This window comes from Glycine soja, chromosome 11, assembly GCF_004193775.1.
Source record: "Glycine soja cultivar W05 chromosome 11, ASM419377v2, whole genome shotgun sequence".
NCBI lineage: Eukaryota > Viridiplantae > Streptophyta > Magnoliopsida > Fabales > Fabaceae > Glycine > Glycine soja.
Window position 1 is genome coordinate 52,755,699 of NC_041012.1, and position 23,120 is coordinate 52,778,818.

General features: G+C 31.9%; 4 protein-coding genes and 1 long non-coding RNA gene across 7 annotated transcripts; 1 reads left to right on the top strand and 4 right to left on the bottom strand.

Annotated features, from left to right (window-relative positions):
- Positions 1 to 364: 364 nt before the first annotated feature.
- Positions 365 to 3,632, bottom strand: LOC114374487 (pentatricopeptide repeat-containing protein At1g52620-like). The gene has a single exon (XM_028332132.1). The coding sequence runs from the start codon at positions 3,514 to 3,516 to the stop codon at positions 1,039 to 1,041; it is 2,478 nt and encodes an 825-aa protein (XP_028187933.1). The 5' UTR covers positions 3,517 to 3,632; the 3' UTR covers positions 365 to 1,038.
- Positions 3,633 to 11,053: 7,421 nt separating this feature from the next.
- On the top strand, positions 11,054 to 12,346 carry LOC114373571 (DCC family protein At1g52590, chloroplastic-like). The gene is made up of 5 exons (XM_028331059.1): positions 11,054 to 11,306; positions 11,382 to 11,439; positions 11,569 to 11,676; positions 11,779 to 11,871; positions 11,971 to 12,346. Exons 1-5 carry the CDS (start codon positions 11,129 to 11,131, stop codon positions 12,050 to 12,052), a joined length of 519 nt encoding a protein of 172 aa, XP_028186860.1. The 5' UTR covers positions 11,054 to 11,128; the 3' UTR covers positions 12,053 to 12,346.
- Positions 12,347 to 13,131: 785 nt separating this feature from the next.
- LOC114373572 (RHOMBOID-like protein 1) lies at positions 13,132 to 14,505 on the bottom strand. The gene is made up of 3 exons (XM_028331060.1): positions 14,048 to 14,505; positions 13,763 to 13,971; positions 13,132 to 13,658 (listed from the first exon to the last, which is right to left on the bottom strand). Exons 1-3 carry the CDS (start codon positions 14,201 to 14,203, stop codon positions 13,514 to 13,516), a joined length of 510 nt encoding a protein of 169 aa, XP_028186861.1. The 5' UTR covers positions 14,204 to 14,505; the 3' UTR covers positions 13,132 to 13,513.
- A 215-nt stretch (positions 14,506 to 14,720) lies between these two features.
- On the bottom strand, positions 14,721 to 18,547 carry LOC114373570 (probable polygalacturonase At3g15720). Of its 3 annotated transcripts, XM_028331056.1 has the most exons (11): positions 18,479 to 18,547; positions 18,201 to 18,323; positions 17,898 to 18,035; positions 17,501 to 17,671; positions 17,339 to 17,362; positions 16,545 to 16,641; positions 16,434 to 16,466; positions 16,194 to 16,275; positions 15,539 to 15,647; positions 15,321 to 15,437; positions 14,721 to 15,186 (listed from the first exon to the last, which is right to left on the bottom strand). In XM_028331056.1, exons 1-11 carry the CDS (start codon positions 18,512 to 18,514, stop codon positions 14,956 to 14,958), a joined length of 1,161 nt encoding a protein of 386 aa, XP_028186857.1. In that variant the 5' UTR covers positions 18,515 to 18,547; the 3' UTR covers positions 14,721 to 14,955. The 3 variants fall into 3 exon arrangements, with proteins under 3 accessions (XP_028186857.1, XP_028186858.1, XP_028186856.1); XM_028331057.1 differs by lacking the exon at positions 16,434 to 16,466; XM_028331055.1 differs by having other exon boundaries at positions 16,434 to 16,641.
- A 2,154-nt stretch (positions 18,548 to 20,701) lies between these two features.
- LOC114375320 lies at positions 20,702 to 21,736 on the bottom strand. Its single transcript, XR_003658748.1, has 2 exons — positions 21,497 to 21,736; positions 20,702 to 21,424 (listed from the first exon to the last, which is right to left on the bottom strand). It is a non-coding gene; the product is annotated as an uncharacterized LOC114375320 (long non-coding RNA).
- Between the last annotated feature and the right edge of the window lie 1,384 nt (positions 21,737 to 23,120).

The window sequence follows — 23,120 nt, forward strand, 5'->3', positions numbered from 1 at the left end:
TTTATCTTAAAAAAATACTAAACATATATCTATAAGGTATATTAAACATATACCCCTTACAAAAGGTAATTAAAAGAAGGCTTAAACATTTTTTTGTCTATGTAATTTAATCTGTTTTTAATTTTTGTCCCTTCAATTTTTTTGTTTTAATCCTTGCAAAATGTATTAGTTTTATTTTTTGTGCTTACAACGTTTTATATAACATTTAGTACTATATGAAACGTTTTAAGAAAAAAAAAACACATTTTATAAGGATTAAAACAAGAAAAAATCATAAGAACAAAAATTTTAAAAAAATGTTAAATTATAAGAACAACAAATATATTTAAGCCTTAAAAGGGAAAAAACATCAATAGACAAACTCTTCAATCCTAAACAAAATATAAACTCTTGATTGCAAATAATACATAGTTATTCAAAGCATGCCAGTAACACTACAAAATGTTGGAACAAATAATGATTCATTGATAACCTCTTCATAAAATGCTTGTCTGAAGATAACTTGCGTTGTCTCTTTGTTGTGTATTGTCATCAAGTATAATTAGCTTGGAGGCCATGGAGTTGTAGGTAGCTGTGAGATGAAACTGTGTAGAGGTGAGTGGTCCATATTGGACTTGGAACGCGTGGTTTCAGCCATATGTTCAATGAAAGCACCAAAATTATTAGGGAGGAGGTAACTGTCCTTAGAGTTCGAGGACTAAGCCACCTCCACAATAAGCAAGGCAAGAGAAGGCTAATATGTTCTTATTTCATTTCTTCATTACAGGCCATATACATAGCTTTTGCAATTGCTAAAGGACAAAAGCAAAGGCCAAATAACAATAAGCACTAACAGAATTATTCTAACAGATTCTAGTGCCAGCATAACAGATCCTATAACAGAATTCCTTCAGACATAATCCTCCAAATGCTTCCTATTGGGCCTTGTAGTCCTCTGCCTATCAATAGAATTCAGAAAAAATATCAACGTCTTCTTTAAGAGTGAAAAGTTGTTCGACTTCTTAAGTCTGTAGAATTTCCTGATGCATGGGAATTTCCTCACTGTCTTGCTATAACCTTTAGATCTTTCTCTACTTGATCCGAAAACTTGGAGTCTTCAACCAAGGTCTGTAAAATAACCGAAGCCTCTGAGAGTCTTCCCTGATATAGGTATTTGTCTAATGTCAGGGAATATTTAACAGCAGTTTGAAGTTCAATCTTATTTAGATCACAGGATATAATATTTCTCCATTCTTTTGATTTGCCTTTATGGCATAAGCCATGTAGCAGAGCGGTGAAACATACAGAATCTATAAGAAACCCTTTAGTGAGCATCTTAGTTAGCAATAATTGAGCAGTGTCAACCGTTCCATGCTTACAAAGACAAACAATAACAGAATTATAAGCAGCGATCACTTGATCCCATCCATCCAAAAGCATCATTGTGAAGAAATCCAAAATCAAGGACCTCTCGTTTTCCTTAGAATCCTTTTCCTCAATAAGAACTGGACTAGTTGCAGTATTTGTTAAACCATTTATCAGGTAATGGAATGTAGCATCATTTGGAAGACAACCGTTCATCAGCATTAGCTCAAAAATGGATGTTGCTCTCTCAGGTTTACCAGCCTTAAAGAAACCCCCAACTAGTGTAGTGTATGTGACAACATTAGGCACCAAATCGAAAGATTTCATCCCGCTGAAAACTTTTTCAGCTCTGATCATATCTGCTTTCTTGCAGAATCCATTGATCAAAGAGGTGTAGGTGATCACATTTGGCTTGAATTTATGTTTCATCATTTGTCCAAACATCTTAAGTGCACTACTCATGTCATGCTGTTTTACATATCCATCTATAACTGTGGAATATGTGTATTCATCTGGAGCATGATGCACACTATTCATCTCATTTAAGCAAGACAGAGCATCTGTCATCTTTCCGAATTTACAGAAACCTTTGATCATGGCATTATACCCCACAATGCCAGGGTCCACACCCTTCCGAATTATAACTTTAAAAATCTTAATTGCCTCATCAAGTTCACCATTTCTAATAAAACCATCTATCAATGTGGCAAAAACATACACATCAGGTTGAACATTTCGATCAAGCATTTCTGAAAGTAGTAGTTTCATGGCAGGAATCCTTCCTTTCTTACAGAGACCACTCATCAAAACATTGTAAATTTGAGCATCAGGAAAAACGCCCTTCTCCATCATTTTCTCTCTGACCATCAGTGCAACATCAATTTCCCCAGCAACAACAACTCCATGGATAAAAGCTCCATAAGAAACCAAGTCCGATTTTTCTCCTATTTCAGCAATCCTAAAAAGCATACCTGATGCCTTAACATAATCCCCTTTTTTGCAATAAGCATGCATGAGGGGGGTATAACTAAACTTATTAGGCAGCAATCCCCTTTCTTTTGCCTTCTCTAGGAGTTCATCAGCTTCCTCAATCCTTCCACCCTTACACGAAAAGTTAATCATAATATTGTAAGTTGTAATATCTGGCCCACAACCCATCTCAGCCATCCTTCTCAACATCTCAGCCGCTTCAGTTACCAAACCATACTTGTACTCAGCATCAATAACATTATTAAACACTTTCACATTCATATTCAATCCCCGTGCAGCCATTTCTGTCAGAAGTTGATCAACTGCTTCGAACTCCCCTGCCTTGCAAAATCCATTAATTAAAGCCCCGTAAGTTTCTACGGTTGGCAAAACCCCCTTCATTTTCAATTCCTTGAGAGCTCTAGTTGCACATTGGAGATCACCCTTCTTGCAATACCCATCAATAATCATATTATAAAACACCACATGTGGCACACAACCCTTCCCCCATCTATGCTTAATCAACCTCCTACCTTCCTCAATCTTCCCCAAGTTGCATAATCCCTTCACCATTATGGAGGTGGTGTAGTTATCCACAACAGCACCAGTGCCATCATCTGTTTGAAGCATTTTATCATACAGCTGAAGCGCAACATCAACTTTCCCGCTTTTGACTAAACCATTCAGCAACAAATTGCTAGCGACAAAAGTGGGAAAACAATTATGCATTTCACGAACAGTATGGAATAACTGGAGGGCCCTATCAAGAGACCCAGATTCAGCATATGCAAGAATCAAAGCGCTGAATGCTTCACGGGTAGGTTTCAAGTGTTGAGCTTTCATGTTCTCCAGCACCAACTCGATCTCAGGGAACACCCTGTAGCTGGCCAAGAGCTTGAGAAGAGAAGAATGGGCAACCCCGTCGAGAGAACAAGAGAAGGGTCGGGTCGAAGCCCAATCGAAAAACTTCAAACCGAGTTCTGCGTCATGGACTCGGTCGATGACGAAATGGGCAACGTCGGAAACGACAACCTTGGATTCTGCGAAGCGAGATTCGAGGGGATCCTGCCATTGGTGGGTTTTACTAGTTCTAAGGATTTGGATGACGTCGGAAACGAGGTGGTTGATGCGGGGAGGCAAAGAGGAGGAGGAACCTTTGGGGCGGTGACGAGGTTTGATTCGAGAAAGAATGGCCTTGGACATTTGAAATCAAGTTGAACATTTCAATCATGAATTTGCTACTAACATATCATATGATGTGAGTCCAAGAAACAACAAGTGCCAGTAGCCAGGGTCTTAGCCTCCTCCTCCACTTTTACTGTCTTAGACTCTCAACTCAGTGGTGTGTTCAATTTTAATTTTAAATAATTTAGAAAAAGATCTGAGTATTCAATTACGATAAATCAGTCGAGATTATTAAGGTTTTTAAAGGAATTCAATAAAATTTGATATTCAATCAACATTTTTTATAATTTTAAGAACTATATATAAATTTAATGATTTTTTTTAGTATGGATTTCAATAAATTTCATGAAAATACGTATTAAATAATTTAATTCAAATTCTTGAAATTTATGAGATTTTATTTTTAAATTTGTAATTGTGATATCTTGATTACACGTTTATTCATATAAATGAACGTGCATAAACATGAAGACAAAAAATATATAATTGACTAAAGTATGTTTAAGGTATTGATAAATTATTGTTTTGAGTCTTTTATATATTAATTTTTTTTGTTTTGAATTTTTGTCATCAGCCAATTGATAACATGTTACCTTACAAAATGATCTTTTCAATATTATTAAAGATTATGATAGTGTTACATCATCACTTAACTAATAAATGAGATTTAAAATAAAAGTTTTAATATATTAGGTATTGAAAACAAAGAAAAAATTAGAAGGGACCTAAAACAAAATCTTATTGTTTTGAGTCTTTTATATATTAAATTTTTTTGTTTTAAATTTTTGTCATCAGTCAATCGATGACATATTATCTTACAAAATAATCTTTTCAATATTATTAAAGATTATGATAGTGTTACGTAATTACTTAACTAATGAATGAGACTTAAAAGTTTTAATATATTAGGTATTGAAAACAAAGAAAAAATTAGTAGGGACCTAAAACAAAATCTTATTGTTTTGAGTCTTTTATATATTAAATTTTTTTGTTTTGAATTTTTGTCATCAGTCAATTGATGACATGTTACCTTACAAAATGATTTTTTCAATATTATTAAAGATTATGATAGTGTTACGTCATCACTTAACTAACGAATGAGACTTAAAAAAAAGTTTTAATATATCAGGTATTGAAAACAAAGAAAAAATTAGTAGGGACCTAAAACAAAATCCTATTTATCATAGACCTTCAACATATTTTAAGCCTATATAATTTTAATAAACTTAATTAGTTGATTAATGTATAAGTGAATAAATATATAAATAGGGTTTGAAACAATTGTTGGATATTTTTTGTTTGATGAAATCATTATTGTAGAAATGATAATAAGTATCTATTTTTTTACACTAAGATAATTTTTTAAAATCCTAATATAATACTGTTGGGAATTCCTAATTCAAACTGAATGAGATTTATTTATTAAATAACTCTAAGATTTAGTATAACGTTTTTTAGTTTATTTAGTTAAAAAATGAGTTTAGTTTATTTTTTTAATATTTAGTAATAGGTAAGCGTATTTAAATAATATAAAATATTATTACTGAAGATGCTGTAGTTATTATACTAAAATTTTATTATAATATTTTGAGATCATATACTTATTAATTTATACAACAATTTAATTTTGTTATCTTATATATATGTAGACCTATTAACTAACTTGAATGTATTTTTATTTAATAATATTACTACAAAGTATAATATCATCAAATTAGTCACCGATATTTTGTAATCATTAGCCATTTCATTTCCTAAAATTATGAAAGAAAAATTTACTTATAAATAGGTAATTGAATCCACCATAAATGACAATAAATATCATGAATAAAAATATACAGAGAAGGTGAATTTATCCTAATTACATTTTTATTTTTCACTTATAATATTTATTTTTTAATTTAAATTTTAAAGTATCTTTATAAATATCGTCACCTAAGAATAATCATACCTTAAAAAAGATACGGACCTATGGACCCAAAGGGCCATCATAAAAGCTGATTCATAAGTGATCATGTATAAGAACTTTTTATATGTATATTGAGGACTAAATTGATTGATAATTGTCAACTTTAAATATTAAATTAATAATATTTATTAGAGACCAAGTGACCAACAAAAGTGGCCATGTATTTTCATTTTATTAAAAAAATTTGGTATAATTAGAAGGTTTAATTTCATTTCCATTGGATTAGTTGTTTTTTTAGTAAGGTGGTACCTTCAGGTATCACTTCATGTCAAGTAAATTCAGATCTCATTTAAGAGATTAAAATGTCGAATCATTTGTCTTAATAATTTTTAATATTTTATTTTATTTTTATTTAAATTGATTGATAATTTTAAAAATTAATATTTTTTTTATTTATAACATTGAAAGACTAAATTGATCAATACTTGTAATTTTAGAGACAACTTAATGTATTAGTCCATAAAATAGAGATTGTTAATCTCGCTTTCCGTGGCATGTACATGCTGCCTTCAACACGAGCAAACGAAAATTTAAACATGGTGGTAAACTTTGGGTCAGGTACATGCAACCTTAAAAAACACATATATTAGGTAAAAAAAATAAAATTAACTCAACCTATGTTCTTAATGCCTTTTATCTCTCCAACTTGCTCACTGCTTGAGCTTGACTGCTTGTGTGAGCTTGTTGGTCTTACTTAAAAAATAGATATTTCTAATTAAATAATTTTGTATAAATTAAATTTTTCAGAAAAAATATTCTATTTATATTATTAAATATTAACCTGCCAAAGTAAAATATGTTATCTTTAAAGTTTCCCTAATAGAAAAAAATACATTATTAAATGGTTAATCCTTATTAAAAAAATGTTACACTTTTACATATAATTATCTTGTTATCGTTTATGAACAATTATTATTATTATAAATTTAATAAGCATGCATGGCCACTTTCTACCAATCAACCAGTCAAAAATCATTCTTTTTAATGTGATTTTAAGATAATTATTATAAAATTAATAAATTTATTAAATATAATTTGTAAATAAATAAAACTATAAAATACGTTTACATCGTTAGTGTTCGCATTGTTTATTCTATTGTTATTCTCTAAATAATTTTAAAATCTTATGCTGTTAGTCGATTTGATATAGATTAATTTTGAATGTTAATGTTAATTGAAGTACTAAGATAAAATTTTAATTTCAAACTTTTAATTAAAGAGTAACCCAACAGATATTTAAAATAAATAGTTAATTTCATCACCAAAAAAAATACGATAGTTAATTTTTATCCTTTCGTTTTTCAACTGTCATTTGTTCTATTTAATCCTTTTTTTTTATCGGCATTATATTTAATCCTAATGTTACAATACTCACCCATAGACCATAGTGGCAGCAAGGAAACGTATCAAGGATTTGTTTAACTAACCGAAGGAATAAATTACATCAAAACAAAATCGACTCACTGATAAAATTGATTAGAATTGGAATCTTAGAAGACTTCACGAAAACGAAAAGGACTCGAAATAGCATTAAAAAAATCAATTTAAATGATCAGGAACATACCTGAGGGCTGTGCAAAAAACCAATACCAAATGTCAGCACATCATATCCATGCGAAACTTGCACTTAATTCTCCATCCTGATTACTATTCCTATTGATTGTTAACCATGATCATATACATATATACTGAATGTCTCATGTCTATGGACAATCACAAAATAGACACTTGATTTTGTTCCTTTCAATGCAATAATGCTCTCCCCCTTGTTTGTTTGCACCTCCTACACCCTTTTACAGCAAAAGATCCATGCAACTTTTCCAATACATTCAACCAAACTTAGCTGTCCAGATAAAGACAGTGTTATTCTCTTAAACAACTTTTCTATATATGGGAATAATGAGAACATTCTACTATTGTTCAGCATCAATCCAAAGCAGTTAAGCATACGGCGGATAGGATCCATGTTCTAGAGCAGAAACTTATCTCATTAAGCCCAGTGCATCCGTTATGCAGTGTGGGGACAGAAGCCATCCAGATAGAATCTGAACAGGGATGCTTGTTGTACACAGAAGCATCTGCTGTGTAAAACCCATATCATAGTACTTCCAGAAATTTCCGGGGCACAAGAACAGCTAGAAACTTATCTCATTAAGCATCTACTATGTTTAGTAGAACTCACTGAAAAACCAGAAAAGTTAATTGGTGCTTGAAAAATTGAAAATAGATATTTGAAATTAATGGTTAAAATAACTCAACACTATAAAATAATTAAAAAATAATAAAATCATGATTTATTTAAAAATAAATAAAAAAATTTATGATATATATTAATGATAAAAAGAAAAAAGTATAAAAAATTAAAAGTTAAAAGTTAGCATTTTAAAAAATATTATTTTAAGTAGAATTTTAAAAAACGTTAGAAACTATTGAGAAATTACTAAAAAAAAACATGTCTACTTAATAGCTAAATGAGTTTTTTATATAGCTAGTAAAAATTTAAAAACTTATTAAAATATCTTTTCAAACATAACTTTAAGTAAAAAAAATAAAAAATTCTTTATAAAATCATCATCATCAAATCTAAAACTCAAGTTTAAAACAATTAACTAAATTGAAACAATTTTATACCCATTAATTTATATGCTTATTGATAATGGAAGTTTAGATTTGGAATTGAAAACAAGTAAGATTCTAGCATGATGTTTATGTAGTGTTTGGTTTAAAGGGATGAATGCAACTGAAATGAGGTGAAAGTGGTGTGTGAGATGTTTGATTGAGGTGAAAGATTAGATAAAAGATTTTTTTTTAAAATGTAGGACCATGACTTTTAACTTTCACCTCAAAAAAGAGTTGAAATATAATGAAAGTCACAAATGATGAGGAAACATAGTATAATACTTTGTCACTTGCCAAAATTGATCCTCTCTACATCATTTTAACCCTCTTATTCCTTGATATATTCAATTATGCTTCTATTGTAATCTATTATATGATCACCATTTAGACTTTTTGCTTTTGGGTGGCCTCATTGGAAGTTACATAAGTGAATAAATGTGTAATTTACATAATCGACTACAAATGTTGAATTGGATTGAGAAATCTAGCTTGAAATAGTCTTTTCCTAACCCATACAAGTTTTTTTTAACAAGGATGACTATGTAATTGAAATAGGATAAGATAATAATTGGTGTTGGGTTTCAAGGGGAGAAATGATATTTTTGTGTTAGAAAAAGAGTTGTTGATAGATATAGTTAATACTTTGAGTTTCGTCTATATTTGTAAAGGTTCGTTAGATCAATACATTTAGAAAGGAGATCCTTATGACTTTTCTTTCCTTCTTTTAATTAAATTAGATTACATGTTTCCTCAAGCACATTTGATGTGAAGAAGTTCATATATTCTTTTGATTATTGTTACATTTAAAAACTTTTGGAATACCTTTGCTCCTCTTAAAGTGCTTGTGTTATCTTGGTGGAACTTTTTGGATATGTTCCCAACTTGAGTAAATAATGTAAGAGAGGAGCATTGCTTCAAGCGTAAGGTATCTGGTGCGTTGTGCTTTCCTTTGAGGAAGATATTTATCTTTTATTCCTATTTTGCTCAATGATAAATCATAGTATTCATGCATAACTTGGATACCTCGAGGTCTTGCGACTAATACTCCATAGTCCGTTGAGTGGTTTGCTTGGATATTTTGAAGTCTTGCATATATAACTTTGATTGTTATATCCAATTTAGTTATCTTTTCAGAAGGAAAACAAGCATTATGTTAATCATCTTTTTGGGCACACCATTTTGTGGTTTGCTTGGATTATGCATAACAAAAGTTGTGTTTTGGAGTGTTCCTTTTTTTTTTTAACTTTAATAATGTTTTGGACTTGATAAAGGTAAGATTGTGGATATGGTTTAGGACTAAGATAGATAACTAGGAAATAACTTAAAATTTGTAATTTTAAATCTCTAGAATATTGTTTAGATTTTTAAAAAATGACATTGTCTTATTTTTAGGATGTTATTTATAATTAAAGATATATTAAGATTATGATGTTAGGTCTATATAGGTTCTTAAAATGATAAGAATTATCGAGCCTAATCATGTTGAGGGAATATTTACAAATTTATTTAATTTGTCTAAAAATTTGTTAGAAGAAGATTATGAATGTAGAGATTAAATCTGAATTATGTTAAAAAAATTGAGGTTGAGATTGTGGATATAAAAATAAAAACTCAAATCACTTAAATAAATTTATAATATTTTTATATTTCGTTTATGATGATGTCTCTTGATTGTATTGAATATTTAACATGCCTCTATCTTTTCCATTGAGATGTCCATGTGAAAATCTTGTATATATTTGACATATTACGAGACACTGTACCAGTAGAAGATGCCCAAGCTTGATTAGTTTAGCTTATTTACAACTTAATTATTTTGGGTTTTATAAACTATCTCTTAAATTATTTTTTAACTTTATCAATTTAATATGTAATAAACATTTTAATATGAAACTAATCAACAAACAGATATATGTGCTTAACGTGTGGTATTTGGAGTTCAATTTTTTTTAATCACACAAATATATACGAATGAGTTAGCCTACTCAAGAACTGTTATTGTAAAATTTACAAAAGTTGAAATCGACCAATTTATTTAATAATTAACTCCAATCAGAATTTCAAATTTTTTTATTCAATTAAGCAGATAACCTTGATCAACGAGTTAAAAATGACATGATATAGGCTGCAGATAATATGTGGCTGCAGGTTGTCATGATGTGTCTAAGTTTGCTCGGATTTTTGTTTTTGTTCTCTCGAGCACTCTAGCTAGCTCTTTTGGTGGTATTTCACTCACCACGTAGATCCAAAAGTACGTTGCCGTGTCACCTACTATAAACAAAGAATTGCCATACGAAACAGAAACTAGTAATGTTACCTGTACAAAGTGGTGAAAATACCAAAACTACAAAGTAGAATCTTCTTTCATTTTAAATCGCAAACTAGTGATAATCTATTTTTATATTTTTTTTCCTACCGTATATAAAGAAGGTTAGAATGTTAGATGAGTCCTCCTGCCAAATTTATGACACACAATTGGATAAATAACATTTCTCTCAATTGGAGTTTTTAGATTTATTTATATTTTTTATTGTAGGAAGAAGAATATGTTATCTCCTTAAAAAGATTGTAGTTTTAGATTTCTCTCAATTGGAGTTTTTAGATTTATTTATATTTTTTATTGTAGGAAGAAGAATATGTTATCTCCTTAAAAAGATTGTAGTTTTTAGAGTTATTTGGAGAAAAAATCACAACGAATGTTATATTATTGAGTTTCTATCAAATGATTTAATGGCATAAAAAAAGGCTTAGTGGAATTTACAACATGTCTCAATATTTTTTAAAAAAAGAATTCTACTTTTGAAAATTTTCTTGAACTCAAAAACATTTTTTCTTCCTACTCTAAGTTGCATTAGTATTTTAAGTAGTACATATTCACTTGAAAAAAAAATATTATCGTGCAAAGAACAAGCTTGGAAAAGAAAAATCTTTTAAAACGAGTTATTCATTTTCCAAAATCTTTTAACTAGTACTTTCTTAAAACTCAATTATCTAATTTTGTTTTTGTTGGGTTGCGGTGTTTCTCCGAGTTGCTTCAATTGAATGGCTCTTCAGCTTCCACCACTTCCTGGCCGTGCCATGCGCTTCAACTCAAGCGTGTGCTCCCTTCCTGCACGAAAATCTAGCACCTTTGCCACTCTGTCACAACCCCGAAGCGACTGGGTTGAAGCCACTAACAGTTTCTTCGACCAAGACAAACGACCCATCATGTTATTTGACGGTAATTAGCCCTCACTCATCCTTTTTTCTTCGTACAAATGCTACTGTTGGTTGAAAATTCTTGCTTGTGACACAGGAGTATGCAACTTGTGCAACGGGGGTGTGAAGTTCGTTCGTGATAACGATCGAAATAAGTAAATGATATGATCTATCCTCCTTTTGAAAATTGTCTCCTCTAAGTTTTTTGTTGCAGCCCTGATAGAAAGATAATGAAATCTTTTCTTTGGTCAGTTATTTCGTTTGTTTTACTGCTTTGTTGATAGGACAATTAGATATGAACCTCTTCAGAGTGAAACGGGTAAAATCTTACTCAGGAGATCAGGAAGAGCTCCTGATGATATCTCAAGTGTTGTACTTGTTGAAAAGGAAAGGTGCGTATATTAATTATTTGTGAAGAAAGAATAAATTTATGATTACAAATTTTAAGAGAGAAGAATTAGCAGTGAAACATATGACTTCCTGGTTGATTCTAGATCCTATATTAAGTCAGAAGCCGTGCTGAAGATAATGGAATATATAGACTTACCCTTTCCACAGCTAGCAATTCTTCTTCAATTTGTGCCTCTGTAAGTATTATTTTATCCACTTGCTTTGCCGGCTTTATCATGTTCTATTAATTGCTTAAGGGGAACAGAGTTGATGATATATGTTATGGATGACTGCAGGTTTATCAGAGATTTTGTTTATGACAATGTTGCAAACAATCGTTACCTGATTTTTGGTCGTTCGGAATCATGTGAAATATAGCATCATCCTGGCATGAGTACTGGAGGTAACAGTAATGTGCTAAGTTCAAAAACTGGGCTTCTTTATAGTCCAAGTCATATCCTGTTCTCAAATATTTTGAAGATTCTGTGTACTACTGTATAGAAGCTTTACTTGTCGTTTTATTTGATAAGCTCATAGAAGCAGAGGACATCATCAATTCGTAATAATATTTTCTGTCCCAAATGATTTTGCAATTTCATTTCTTTCAGTAAACACTCCTAATTTCTTAACTTCATCAGGGAATTATTAAATAAGTTGTTTATCTGTATTTAACTTTTAACTGTTCTGGTTTAACAGTTTCTCTGTAAACTGAATTCTGTTAACCTTGACTCAGATATTTTTTGGATTTGGATCATTTCCTATTGTCGAGCAATAGAATATGGTCATGTTGGAGAGAGAAGGACACAATTTTTATGAATTTTAATTAGTCAATCCTACAACCAATCCTGGTGGGTCTTTGTTTGGTAAAAATTGTATCTTTGTTTGACAAGTTTTAGTTTTTCTGCTTCAACAAAGAAATAAATTAAACCAAAGCCTCAGCTCTCCTTCCTAGTAGAAGCAGAACTAGTCATTGGTGATGGATCTAGTTGTAATGAGATCCTCAAATCTTCACAAATACGTTCTTTATGTAAAAGCATGTAAAATGTGGATTGTTACATCATGATGACATACTTCTGTTGGAATTCTGTCATCTTTCTTGTCAAGATACTAGCTACATTTTCCTCTTGAGATTGATTATTTAACAGTAGGTTAAGCGCAAAATTCATTAGAGTTGATTTAATAGTAATGACTGCACTTGGGGGGGGGGGGGGAGCAATGGACTGGACCTTAAAAAAAAAAGAAGTGTAAAACCTGCAGTAAATTTGTTGGCTATGTAAGTACGAGAAAAGTACGCCAGTAAATTTCTGCTTTAACAAAGAAATAAATCAAATCAAAGCCCCAGCTTTTTTTCCTTTCTACTGGATGAACTATTAGTTCCAGTGTTCCACCACAAAAAAAATGAAGAACTATTCATTGTTGATGAATCTTGACATCTAGTTGTGGTGAGATCTATATACAGCTGATTCTAGAAGTAGAAAGTAGAACAGTTTTGAATAAATGATGAGTAATACACTTTAGCACTATTTTACGTGGTCTGATAAATTAGGAGGTCAGTATTCAAGAATGTCTTACATTGATATAAGAAGCCAAAACAAAAAGATACATGTATAGTATGACATATGATCTCATGTACTGGACTTTGGCCTTTTCTTCTGCTGGATAGAGCACAAATTAATCATGTACCTGGAATGAAGAAGGAATTTGAAACCAGAATTCTGAAAAGGAAGTTGAAGCCAGAATTCTGAGAAGCAATTGTAATCATGAAGATGTCTCAAAATAAATTGAAGCGAAACTTTATTTATCTGATTCTGTATGACATATCTACTGCATTATACGCTTCTAAAAGGGAAGATTTTTGGTTTGTACTTGTAAGCTTGAAGAACTGGCTGTGGAATTAGAACCCTTCATCGTGGATAACTCTCTAGGTAAGGGAAAATTCTCCGGTGACTTTTCTATGTACAGCTTAGCTAGGCCACACGCATATCTGTCAAATTAGTTATTGCATCAGGTTCGGGATGTTGGGTAAGGCATGACAGACAATATAGTGATTTGTGACAACTGACAAGCAAGAAAATTGTAACTACTTACCCGAGCAGTAAGATGATCACTGACATGATCAGGAAGAAATATTGATACCATTTGTACTTGGATTTACGTATCAATATTGAGGGCGCATTAAAAGAATGAAACCGAGGAAATATCCTGCCAACAACCCTCCTATGTGAGCTGAATTGTCCACTCGAGGTAGAAATCCAACAGCCAAATTTAGGCCAACAATGATCAATAAGAGCAGCACACTGAAGTAAGCATGGGTTAAAATTTGTCGTTTCACAAACAAACACTTTTCGAATACTGACAGATTATATGAAGTACCTTATTTGCATAGATACTCCAGTTAGTCAGAAGTTCAGATAGCATGGCTCCCAGAAGACCAAATAGTGCACTGGATGCATCAACTGATACGGTACTAACTCCAGATTCTTGCAAATGCAAAAAAGACAACAAACTTCCGCCAAAATCAGAAAGCATACATAAGAATCCAATTTTCACTGCCAAATTCAAGAGATTATAATTTAACTAAAGAAGATCATGCAGAGGTTCAATGCGCACAAATCCAGTAGTATGCCTTACGAAATCCGAATTCCTTCTCAAGCCGAATGCCTATAAACAGAAGACCGAACATATTGGCTAGTAAATGCACGACTCCAGCGTGAAGAAACATGCAGGAAAAAAAGCGTCATCCTTCATTTTGGTCCTCCACTAGGTTCTTTTCAAGGGCTCCTAATGGCCGCAGCCTACAATAGCCCCAAAAAGATGAATGAATTGTAGGCATTTATTTCCCTTTCAAACCAGCTAGTTAGTTAGTTAATAAGGGAGAGAGGACAAATAATAATCAATTAGGTTATTGCATCTTTAATGAGAAAAATATTGTTTCATGCGGATTCTTCAATGTTCATCCATAATGATAATGATAAACGTTAAAAGTTTTTTGAGTAGAAATAAAAAAAGTTAAAAATCATATAAGTTAGGAGAAGACAATAACCAATGATATGAATCAATTGACATATTTATATTTTCATAATTTTACTTGCAATAATACAGAATTGTCTAACTTATCCAAATAAAAATTGGGGTTAAACAATATTATACATGACTAATACAAATAAGAAAATTGCATCAACCATCTAAAGTACATCATATAAAATTACATCAAATACAACTCTGTTTCTTCCAATATTAATTATTTAGTCCATAATCCAAAAAAAATATTTGTGGAAGAGCTACTTCAGCAAGCACTTTACGGATGGTTTGGTGTGTGTGGCTATTCCGTGTGCATTATGGCAATAGGAAAAAACCTTCTGCCCTGGAACTGAAGGTGTTATGTAAACATGATCAAGCACAATGTTGGAGCAGCCTACATTTTGGTCACAGCTCAAATTGATTGCCTTGTCCGTCAATGATGTTCCAACAATTCCTTTGTATGTTACATCACTTATCTTGATTGCTCGAGTCTAGTCATAATAATAGAAGAAAAATAACATACAAACGTTGTTAGCCAAAGTTGTATAAATGTAATGTTTTGGGAGTAACATATTAAATTTATTATGAAAAATGGTCAAATTGGTAGGTAATGTTCTTGTTGTACCTGGTTTTGGCAGTCCGATCTATGAGGGCAATAAAACTGGTCAATGATAATGGGGTTATTGGCTCGAACAAATCTAATCTTTTCAAACGTGATCCTCCTAGCATATCCAGCTCCACCCTAATGCCAAAATAGAATAGAACGAATACATATAACATAATATTTTACATAACTCATGTAACCCAAATTGGTAGGTAACGTTGTTCTATTTGCTCAATTACCTGCCATGTCTTGATTCTTACTCCAGTTAATGTTTCGGTCAAAGTACAATTCTCCACATGCACGTCCTCTACAATGTCGGTCTCTCCACGTGTTCCCAATGATCCAATGCTACAAAAACGTAATTTCCTTCATCAGTGAAAACTGTATCCCGAAAGTAGAAAAGGAACATGATACGAACTGGCTAATCACACATATGTCCCTATTCATGTCTTGGATACATGTAAGGCGATTACAATTTACAAGTGAATAAATAAATAAATTTTAACATGCATAATTGATAATTGGATTTGTAGGTTACAAAATTACATTTTTTTTATATAAAAAAAAAACAGAAGTTTGCATATAGATAAAAAAAAAAAAAATAATGGGGTGATACCTGACTGTCCCTAAGGAAAGTTGGAATCCAATCAACAAAACATAAAGTTTTAAGAAATACTACCAACACACTCCTTTCTATTAATGTTGGTAAAAATATGCAAGAGAATGTTTTACGGCACTTATTTTCTTCCTCCTATTAATGTACGTAAAGCAGAGCATTTTAGAAATCTAAACTCATTTTCATTAATTAGGAAGGAAATAGTGAACAAAGTCTATGGTTTGTTGAAGCAAAGCCAGAGCAAATGGATAATATTACCGAAGCACTAACTAACTAACCTGATACCATGGCCTGGACCACATGTTATACCAGTTATTTTGATCTTGGAGGATCCAGCACTAATAGCAATGCAATCGTCACCTGCAGTTAAACCATGTTAAGAGAAGTTGAAAGTTTTCACAAAAACAAGTTGTAATGGAATGTGACGTTCTGACATGCAGATACTACCTCTGGTCCTATATTTTACACTACAACTTGTTTCTTATAAACAGGACCAGAGGTAGTATTAAGTTAATTACCTGTTGCAATGAAAGAATTAAGTACTTGAATGTCTGTTGAGCCAGAAATATCAATGCCATCGGTATTAGGGCTTGTTCCAGGAGCAATTAGACGGATGTTAGAGATTATGCCTTTCTTGCAGCTTGTTAGAGTCATGTGGCTTCTTGCGGGATTAATACTTGTATATCCTTTAAGTTGAAGACGATTGCATCTATTGAATGTTACTGCCTAAACATCCATAACAAAATAAGATATAAATATAATTCAATTATTTCCTAGATATATATGGTGCTGTTGTATATATATATTTATAGTTTATGCTTATCAAATCTATATGATGAAAATATTTGAGATGTTGATTTTGCATATGTTTGGGTTAATTATATTATCTAAACTTGTTCATATATAATCAGCATTGAGAGAATACAATCCATTGATAAGGTGTTTAAAGGAATATGTACGCTGTTAGATTAAGATTTAGTTATCTCAAATGCACCTTTTTGAAGATAAAATTCTTGGGGGTTCTAACTTCAAGTATAAAGTGATTCTAACTTAAGTAAACGAAAGTTGCGCACACTTTTTTATGTGTATAATAATCAATCAATCTTCATGCAGAAAAACCGGCGATGGAGTTGCTGCTAGAAAAGGGTGAAAAGAACAATGTCCAAAACTTAATTTACTAATTAAGTTATAAGTATATGCTTCAACAATAATGATCAGTTCTGTCTGACAAGATGAATTGAAACACGTGTCTTTTGAGTTTTGATTCGTTCATGGGTCTCGTTGCATTTTTTATTCTTGAAAAATCAATTAAGTAATGTGTATATATATGCATTAAGAAATCATGACAAGTGAAATTTAATTTGGTAACAAATTGTCAACAATACAGTCGACTAGTGCATGGATCAATGCGCTGTTACTTAACTGTTGGTGGACGGCACGTTGCTCCCTGAAAAAGCAAAAAAGGATCATAAAAATTTGGCCTATGTTAATTGTAAAATAATGTAGAACAATGAATTAATTAAATGAACTAGTCAAAACAATAGAGAGAGAAAAAAAAAAAAAAAACTAGAACATATTTACTTACGGGTAGTGGATTTCCTACGCAAGGCTGTTGCCACCAGGCAGAGCCTCGACCATCAATGGTCCCTTTTCCACTGATAGCTAAACCATTGACGAATGAGAAGCCAAGCCATGTGTTCGTGTGGAATCCAGAATATTCCGATTTTGTTTTAGGTGCAATAATGTTCCCTGAAAGCTGAGGAACAAATATACAGAATATCTTAATTTGATCAATTCCTAGGAGATATCAATATTAGGCCCTTTGTCTTAAACTATACATACTGATACTGTCAATGGACGTATATCAGTTTGCATGGAAGTTAGAAACAGTCAAGTTAATGTTTATTTACTATGATTGATTTTAAACTTTAGATAAATTAAGGTTGATGATGGGAGTATTACAAGTTACTAAAAATAAGTACCTGAATGTAGGTATAATTAGACTTGCATGGACCACTGAAGGTAGTAGGCTTCAGCAAGAATGTCCGTTTTGCTGGTATGATGAGGCGAGATATATGTGAGTTGCTCTGACATGCGGCTTTCCACGCCTTTAGAAAGGCCTGTTGAATGTACATTTACAAAAGTTTAAGATTGTGTGTAAGACATAATTGTGGCATGGAAACGAGCAAAATGGAAGAAATTATTCAAATTAATGTTATGGTTTCTATGAAACACAATAATTTGTGGAAACTAAAATGGTGTGAGAGGTAATGATTATAATTTACTGGGGAATCATTGGTTTGTCCATTTCCAACTGCTCCATACTGCAACACATTGAAACTAGTTGTTGTGCTGCTCAATCCGGGTGTAATCACACTCAGAATAATTAACACGGTGAAGAAAAACTCCTGCACGAAATTAACATTACTTGATATTAAATCTTAATTAGTTAATAGGGAAAAATAGTGCGAACTTTACATAAACGAATCACACATGATCAGAGAAGTTACTATAACACATAATACTGGCAATATGATAAAATGGGACACTGTCAGATTCTGACCATTATATCAAACTTTGCAGTGCTCTTGAGCAGCATCAAAAGATTCACACCCTCAACGTTTATGGTATGTACCCCCAATTTCTTCTTCTATATATAAGGGCTACCTACTCTTTATTTGGAAGCAGCTTTTATTAGACGTTAAATTATTGGCTCTCTTTATTAATAAAATAAAACAACTTACTTTCAAGTTTAAAATTGTTGATAAATATAGTAGTTTGGTTTGCTAATATTGGTTCAGTGCATCAACTGAGACATATAATGGGGTTGCGGAAAATTATACTGCACACAATCTAATTGGAAAACACATGGCTTATGTAGACTAAGACCTTCTTTTCGCGGTAAGCACATGAAGCAAATGTATATGCATACGCCTTCTTCTGAACGTACACCATGCTTCTTCATTTACACTCAATACTCAATAGTAAACTTCAGTAAATAGATCAGAGAAGATTTCTAACTTTGGTTGAAAAAAAACTTCTACTTTGATTTCAAACCACGTTCTCTTTTCTTTCCATAGGAAAGAATATAAATTTGGTCGGCTATTCAACCAAAGATAGAAAACTACATCACTGGAATAAAAAATTATTTAGCGGAAGAAAATATTTTTGCTTGTACAATATTTCCAAGCTACGTTGTGCGTATTAATTGATTGTCCTTTGCTTTCTTCTAAAATAAGATTAGTTTTTTTTTTCTTTCTTGGCTCTTCCTACTTAACAAATTGATTTGGTCAGAAGCCTTTCGGCTCAAACTAGCTTGGGCTTTCTATTCTCACCTCCATTTTTTTTACGTTCATCCTCAGCTTTTCCAATTATTTTTAACAAAAAAAGTACAGTATATCTCGACAAAATCCATAATGAAAATACAAAAGAAAATATGTTTATGTTTCGTATTTCTGTTGTATAGTCATTTTATATACAAATATTTTTTTTAAAAATAAGTTTACTTTTTGATGCTGATCAAATTAATTATTTTGGTTCAAGCCACATGTATCTTTTACTTGAGATAATCATGTTCCAATCAGATAGAACTATGGTGAACAACAATTATGATGCAAATTACCTTTTTAATTTGAATTAAATTAATTATGATATAAGTTGATCTTAATAAAATTAATTATGATATTTATCTTCTTTGTACCTCTTTAACGGTAATTTTAGTAGAGAAAATACGTTATATATTGACTGTCATCGAATAAAAAAATTATTATATATGACAAATTTGTAACTTTCATAAGTAATTTATGACCGGATGATTGTAAATAACCATAAAACTCATTTGATTTTAGTATTCCAGTAGTATAGCTTTTTGGTGTCTGACAAGCGCTTTAGTGTCAACAAGTTACAAAAACTATTGCATCCTTTCTACGTTATATTTTTGCTTTAAGTATAGTTGTTATCAAGGCTTAACTCAATGCCCATAGCCAAAACTATGATTTGTTTCTTGATTTATGCTTCCTACAAGGCTGCAAGTTCCAAGATTCCACACAGGCTGCGACAAAGATCATTCCATAGCCTTCAATAGATAGGGAAAACAGGAAAATCCCATATTGAAGGCGAGAACCTGCGATTCCAATCAAGTAATGATTATTCCATGATTAACTACCTTTGGTGGTTGAGTAGAGGTCGCATGCTTCTAATAATTTTTTTTAATTGAGTTTTCTCGAGTTATGTAAGTATCTCTCTCCCCTTCGGTAGCTATACACAAGCTAAAGTTAGCAAAGATATGATAAGTAAAGTCTCAGTATACATAGCTGAAACAATGTGTCAATTGAACTGAGCTTAAGAGAATGCGATGCTCATTTTCTTACCTGACTCATAATCATGCATGACCCCTTGGAGGATGCATGGTGGACACACATGGAACTTGGAACTTGGAACTTGGAACTTGTCACCACTTCATTTCAGTAGGATCATATGCAGTTAAGAATTCGACGATATTTTGCATATTGAGGCATTATGTCATACATAAAGTGGACAGGTCCCAGTGCCAGCATGTGAAACGAATACACTTTCACCATATGGGAAATGAATGGGAGCCGACCCCAATCAAGAAGTTTCTCATCAAGAATCCACCAATTGAAAGAAGAAATGAAGGAGTTTGGTTTCACCTAAATTGAAATCAAGTTTCCAACCAAGAACCAATGATGCAAACCAACTTTTTGAGATAGGCATTTTCTTGTTTTTGACAAGCAAATAAAACTACTCATTGAAGGAGTTCAGGTTCCAACTTTTAATCATCCTCGATGCATACAAAGAGGAGTTGATTCCAAATAAAAGAAACACGCCATGATATAAATAAAAAATAAAAAAAAAAGTCTCTCACCACATGGTAACGTACTAACGTCGAATTACAGATCACATGGTAACGACTAAAGTTCATGACCAAAAAAAAAAAAACTTGAATACTGAATAGATGGTCCACTATATAGCATATGAGGGTTCACATGTGGACCTGTACTTATTTGATTATAGTATTTAGTGATAAAAAGGGTGTCTACTGCGGCGCAGTAGTAGTTGAGGTGGAGGGTAAATAACCGTTACAATAGTCAAAGCCATACCAAATAGCATTAGGTATGTAAGTGTTGTAGTAAAATGTAACAGGCTGGTAGTAATAGCTGTACACGGTCACTTTCTCCGGCATCCAACCATCGTATCCTGTCCTGTATAGATACAGATAACATGTTTGGTACGTACATGGACCGTATATCTCAAATGTATCCGTAGAGCACCGCTCGAATGTTCCTGAACGAGGACCGTCCAGTCTTGGAACATAAACCTGCAGTGGATTCATTCATTTTTTTTCAAATGTATCCGTAGGTAGGAACTGAACCTGGTAGCCATAAGCATCACCAAATGCAAGACTGATGTAATCTCTGGTGTAGGGGGGAGAACTGCAGCTTGTTTTTATGCTCACCGTGTAACTACAGGAACTACTAGCCTCATCATTCTGTAAAACGCATTCTTTAATTTCATATATAAGCAATATTCAATAAGAAGATCTGAATAAATTGTGTGTTACCTGTGGCTTGGTTTGGTTGAGCTTGAAAGACTCTTTGGGTTGGGGTTGACTGACTATGGAGGTTGCTGCTTGTGAGAAGCTGCATAGCGTGAGGATTAAAATTAGAGCTTTCATGACTTGCAAACTTGTTCTTGTGTCTGTGTCTGTGTTTGAGGGAAGAGAAGGAGGACCACCTCCGTCTTGGACTTTGACAGAACACCCCAACAAAGGCTAGGTCGCAGCAGTCATGCTTTTAACTTTTCTAATTAATTCTATTAGTACACTATTTAATATTTATGTTTAGCAGTTTTTTTTTCCTATTGTAATAACAATTATAGCTACATTAAGTCATTAACTGTATGTGTCTATAATTTTTTTTAGTGACAGAAGTACTTTTGTGTGAAACTAACAACAACACAATTCATAGATGATTCAATTTTTAAGCATGTTGATAAAAATTGGATTCTTTAATTATATGTATGAAAAAAAAATTATTAAGAGAGATAAAACCCACCCTAATCTCTCCACTTTGAAGGTCTATCCCATGAGGCATATGAAAAAAGTTCTGATGGAAGAGACAAAACTTATTTTAATGATCTCTATGTCTCAATGGTTAGTCTCATGATTTAATTATCTAATTATGTATATGGAGAATACTTTGTTGAAAGAGATAAAATCTATTTCGATGATCTTTATTCTTTAAGAATTAATCTCATGATTTCCGCCAGTGAGGATATCTTATTTCTAAAAAGAACCATTGAGAAAGCGAATCCAATTTAGAAAGCGAATTATTTACTACTATTTTATTTCGCCTCGCCAAACGCGTGCGTGTCATATGCAGTTATACTAATTTACAAGGCCAAGCATTCCTCGCAATCCACATTTCTGCAGTCATGCCAAAAAGTTTAACCTTTTGACGTATCCAATTTAGAACCACAACCACTCACTCTATATTTATAATTCTCGATCCACCTTCAAGACCAGAAGCCCTAAGAAATGTAATCCAAGGACAGATTTAGAAATACTAATTGACAAAAGAGTTTAAAATAAATAAATTTTAGAATAAAATATTAATTTAATCTTTAAAATCTATATCATCAGTTAATTTGGTCTTTTATATTGCGAAGTATATCAATTTAATTAGCACTATCAATAATTTAGTCTTTAACTTTTTGAAAAGTATTTATAATTCCTAACTTTGAATTGGGTAGCAATTGTTAGAAGTTAAGGAATATATATATATATATATATATATATATATATATATATATATATAATATTCAAGATTAAATTAACTAGTAATACCAATTATAAGGACGAAATTGACCAATATTTGTCAAAGTTTAGGACTCTAAATGTACCTTTTTGTAATATTGAAAATTAAGTTGACTAATGATATCAATTTCAAGAACCTAATTAATATTTAATTAATAAATTGTAATATTATATTTCTTTATAAATTTGGCTTTAAGTCTTAGCATACAAGAAAATAAGCTTTGTCTCCTCAAATGAGTTCATCTGATTTAAATTAGTCAAGGCCCAATGTGACTTTGGTCCAAAAAAAAGTTTCAGAAAAAAATTTATTTGCATAAAGCGCACATTATGGGCACTGCTATGCGCACCCAGCGAAACTATTGGTATACCT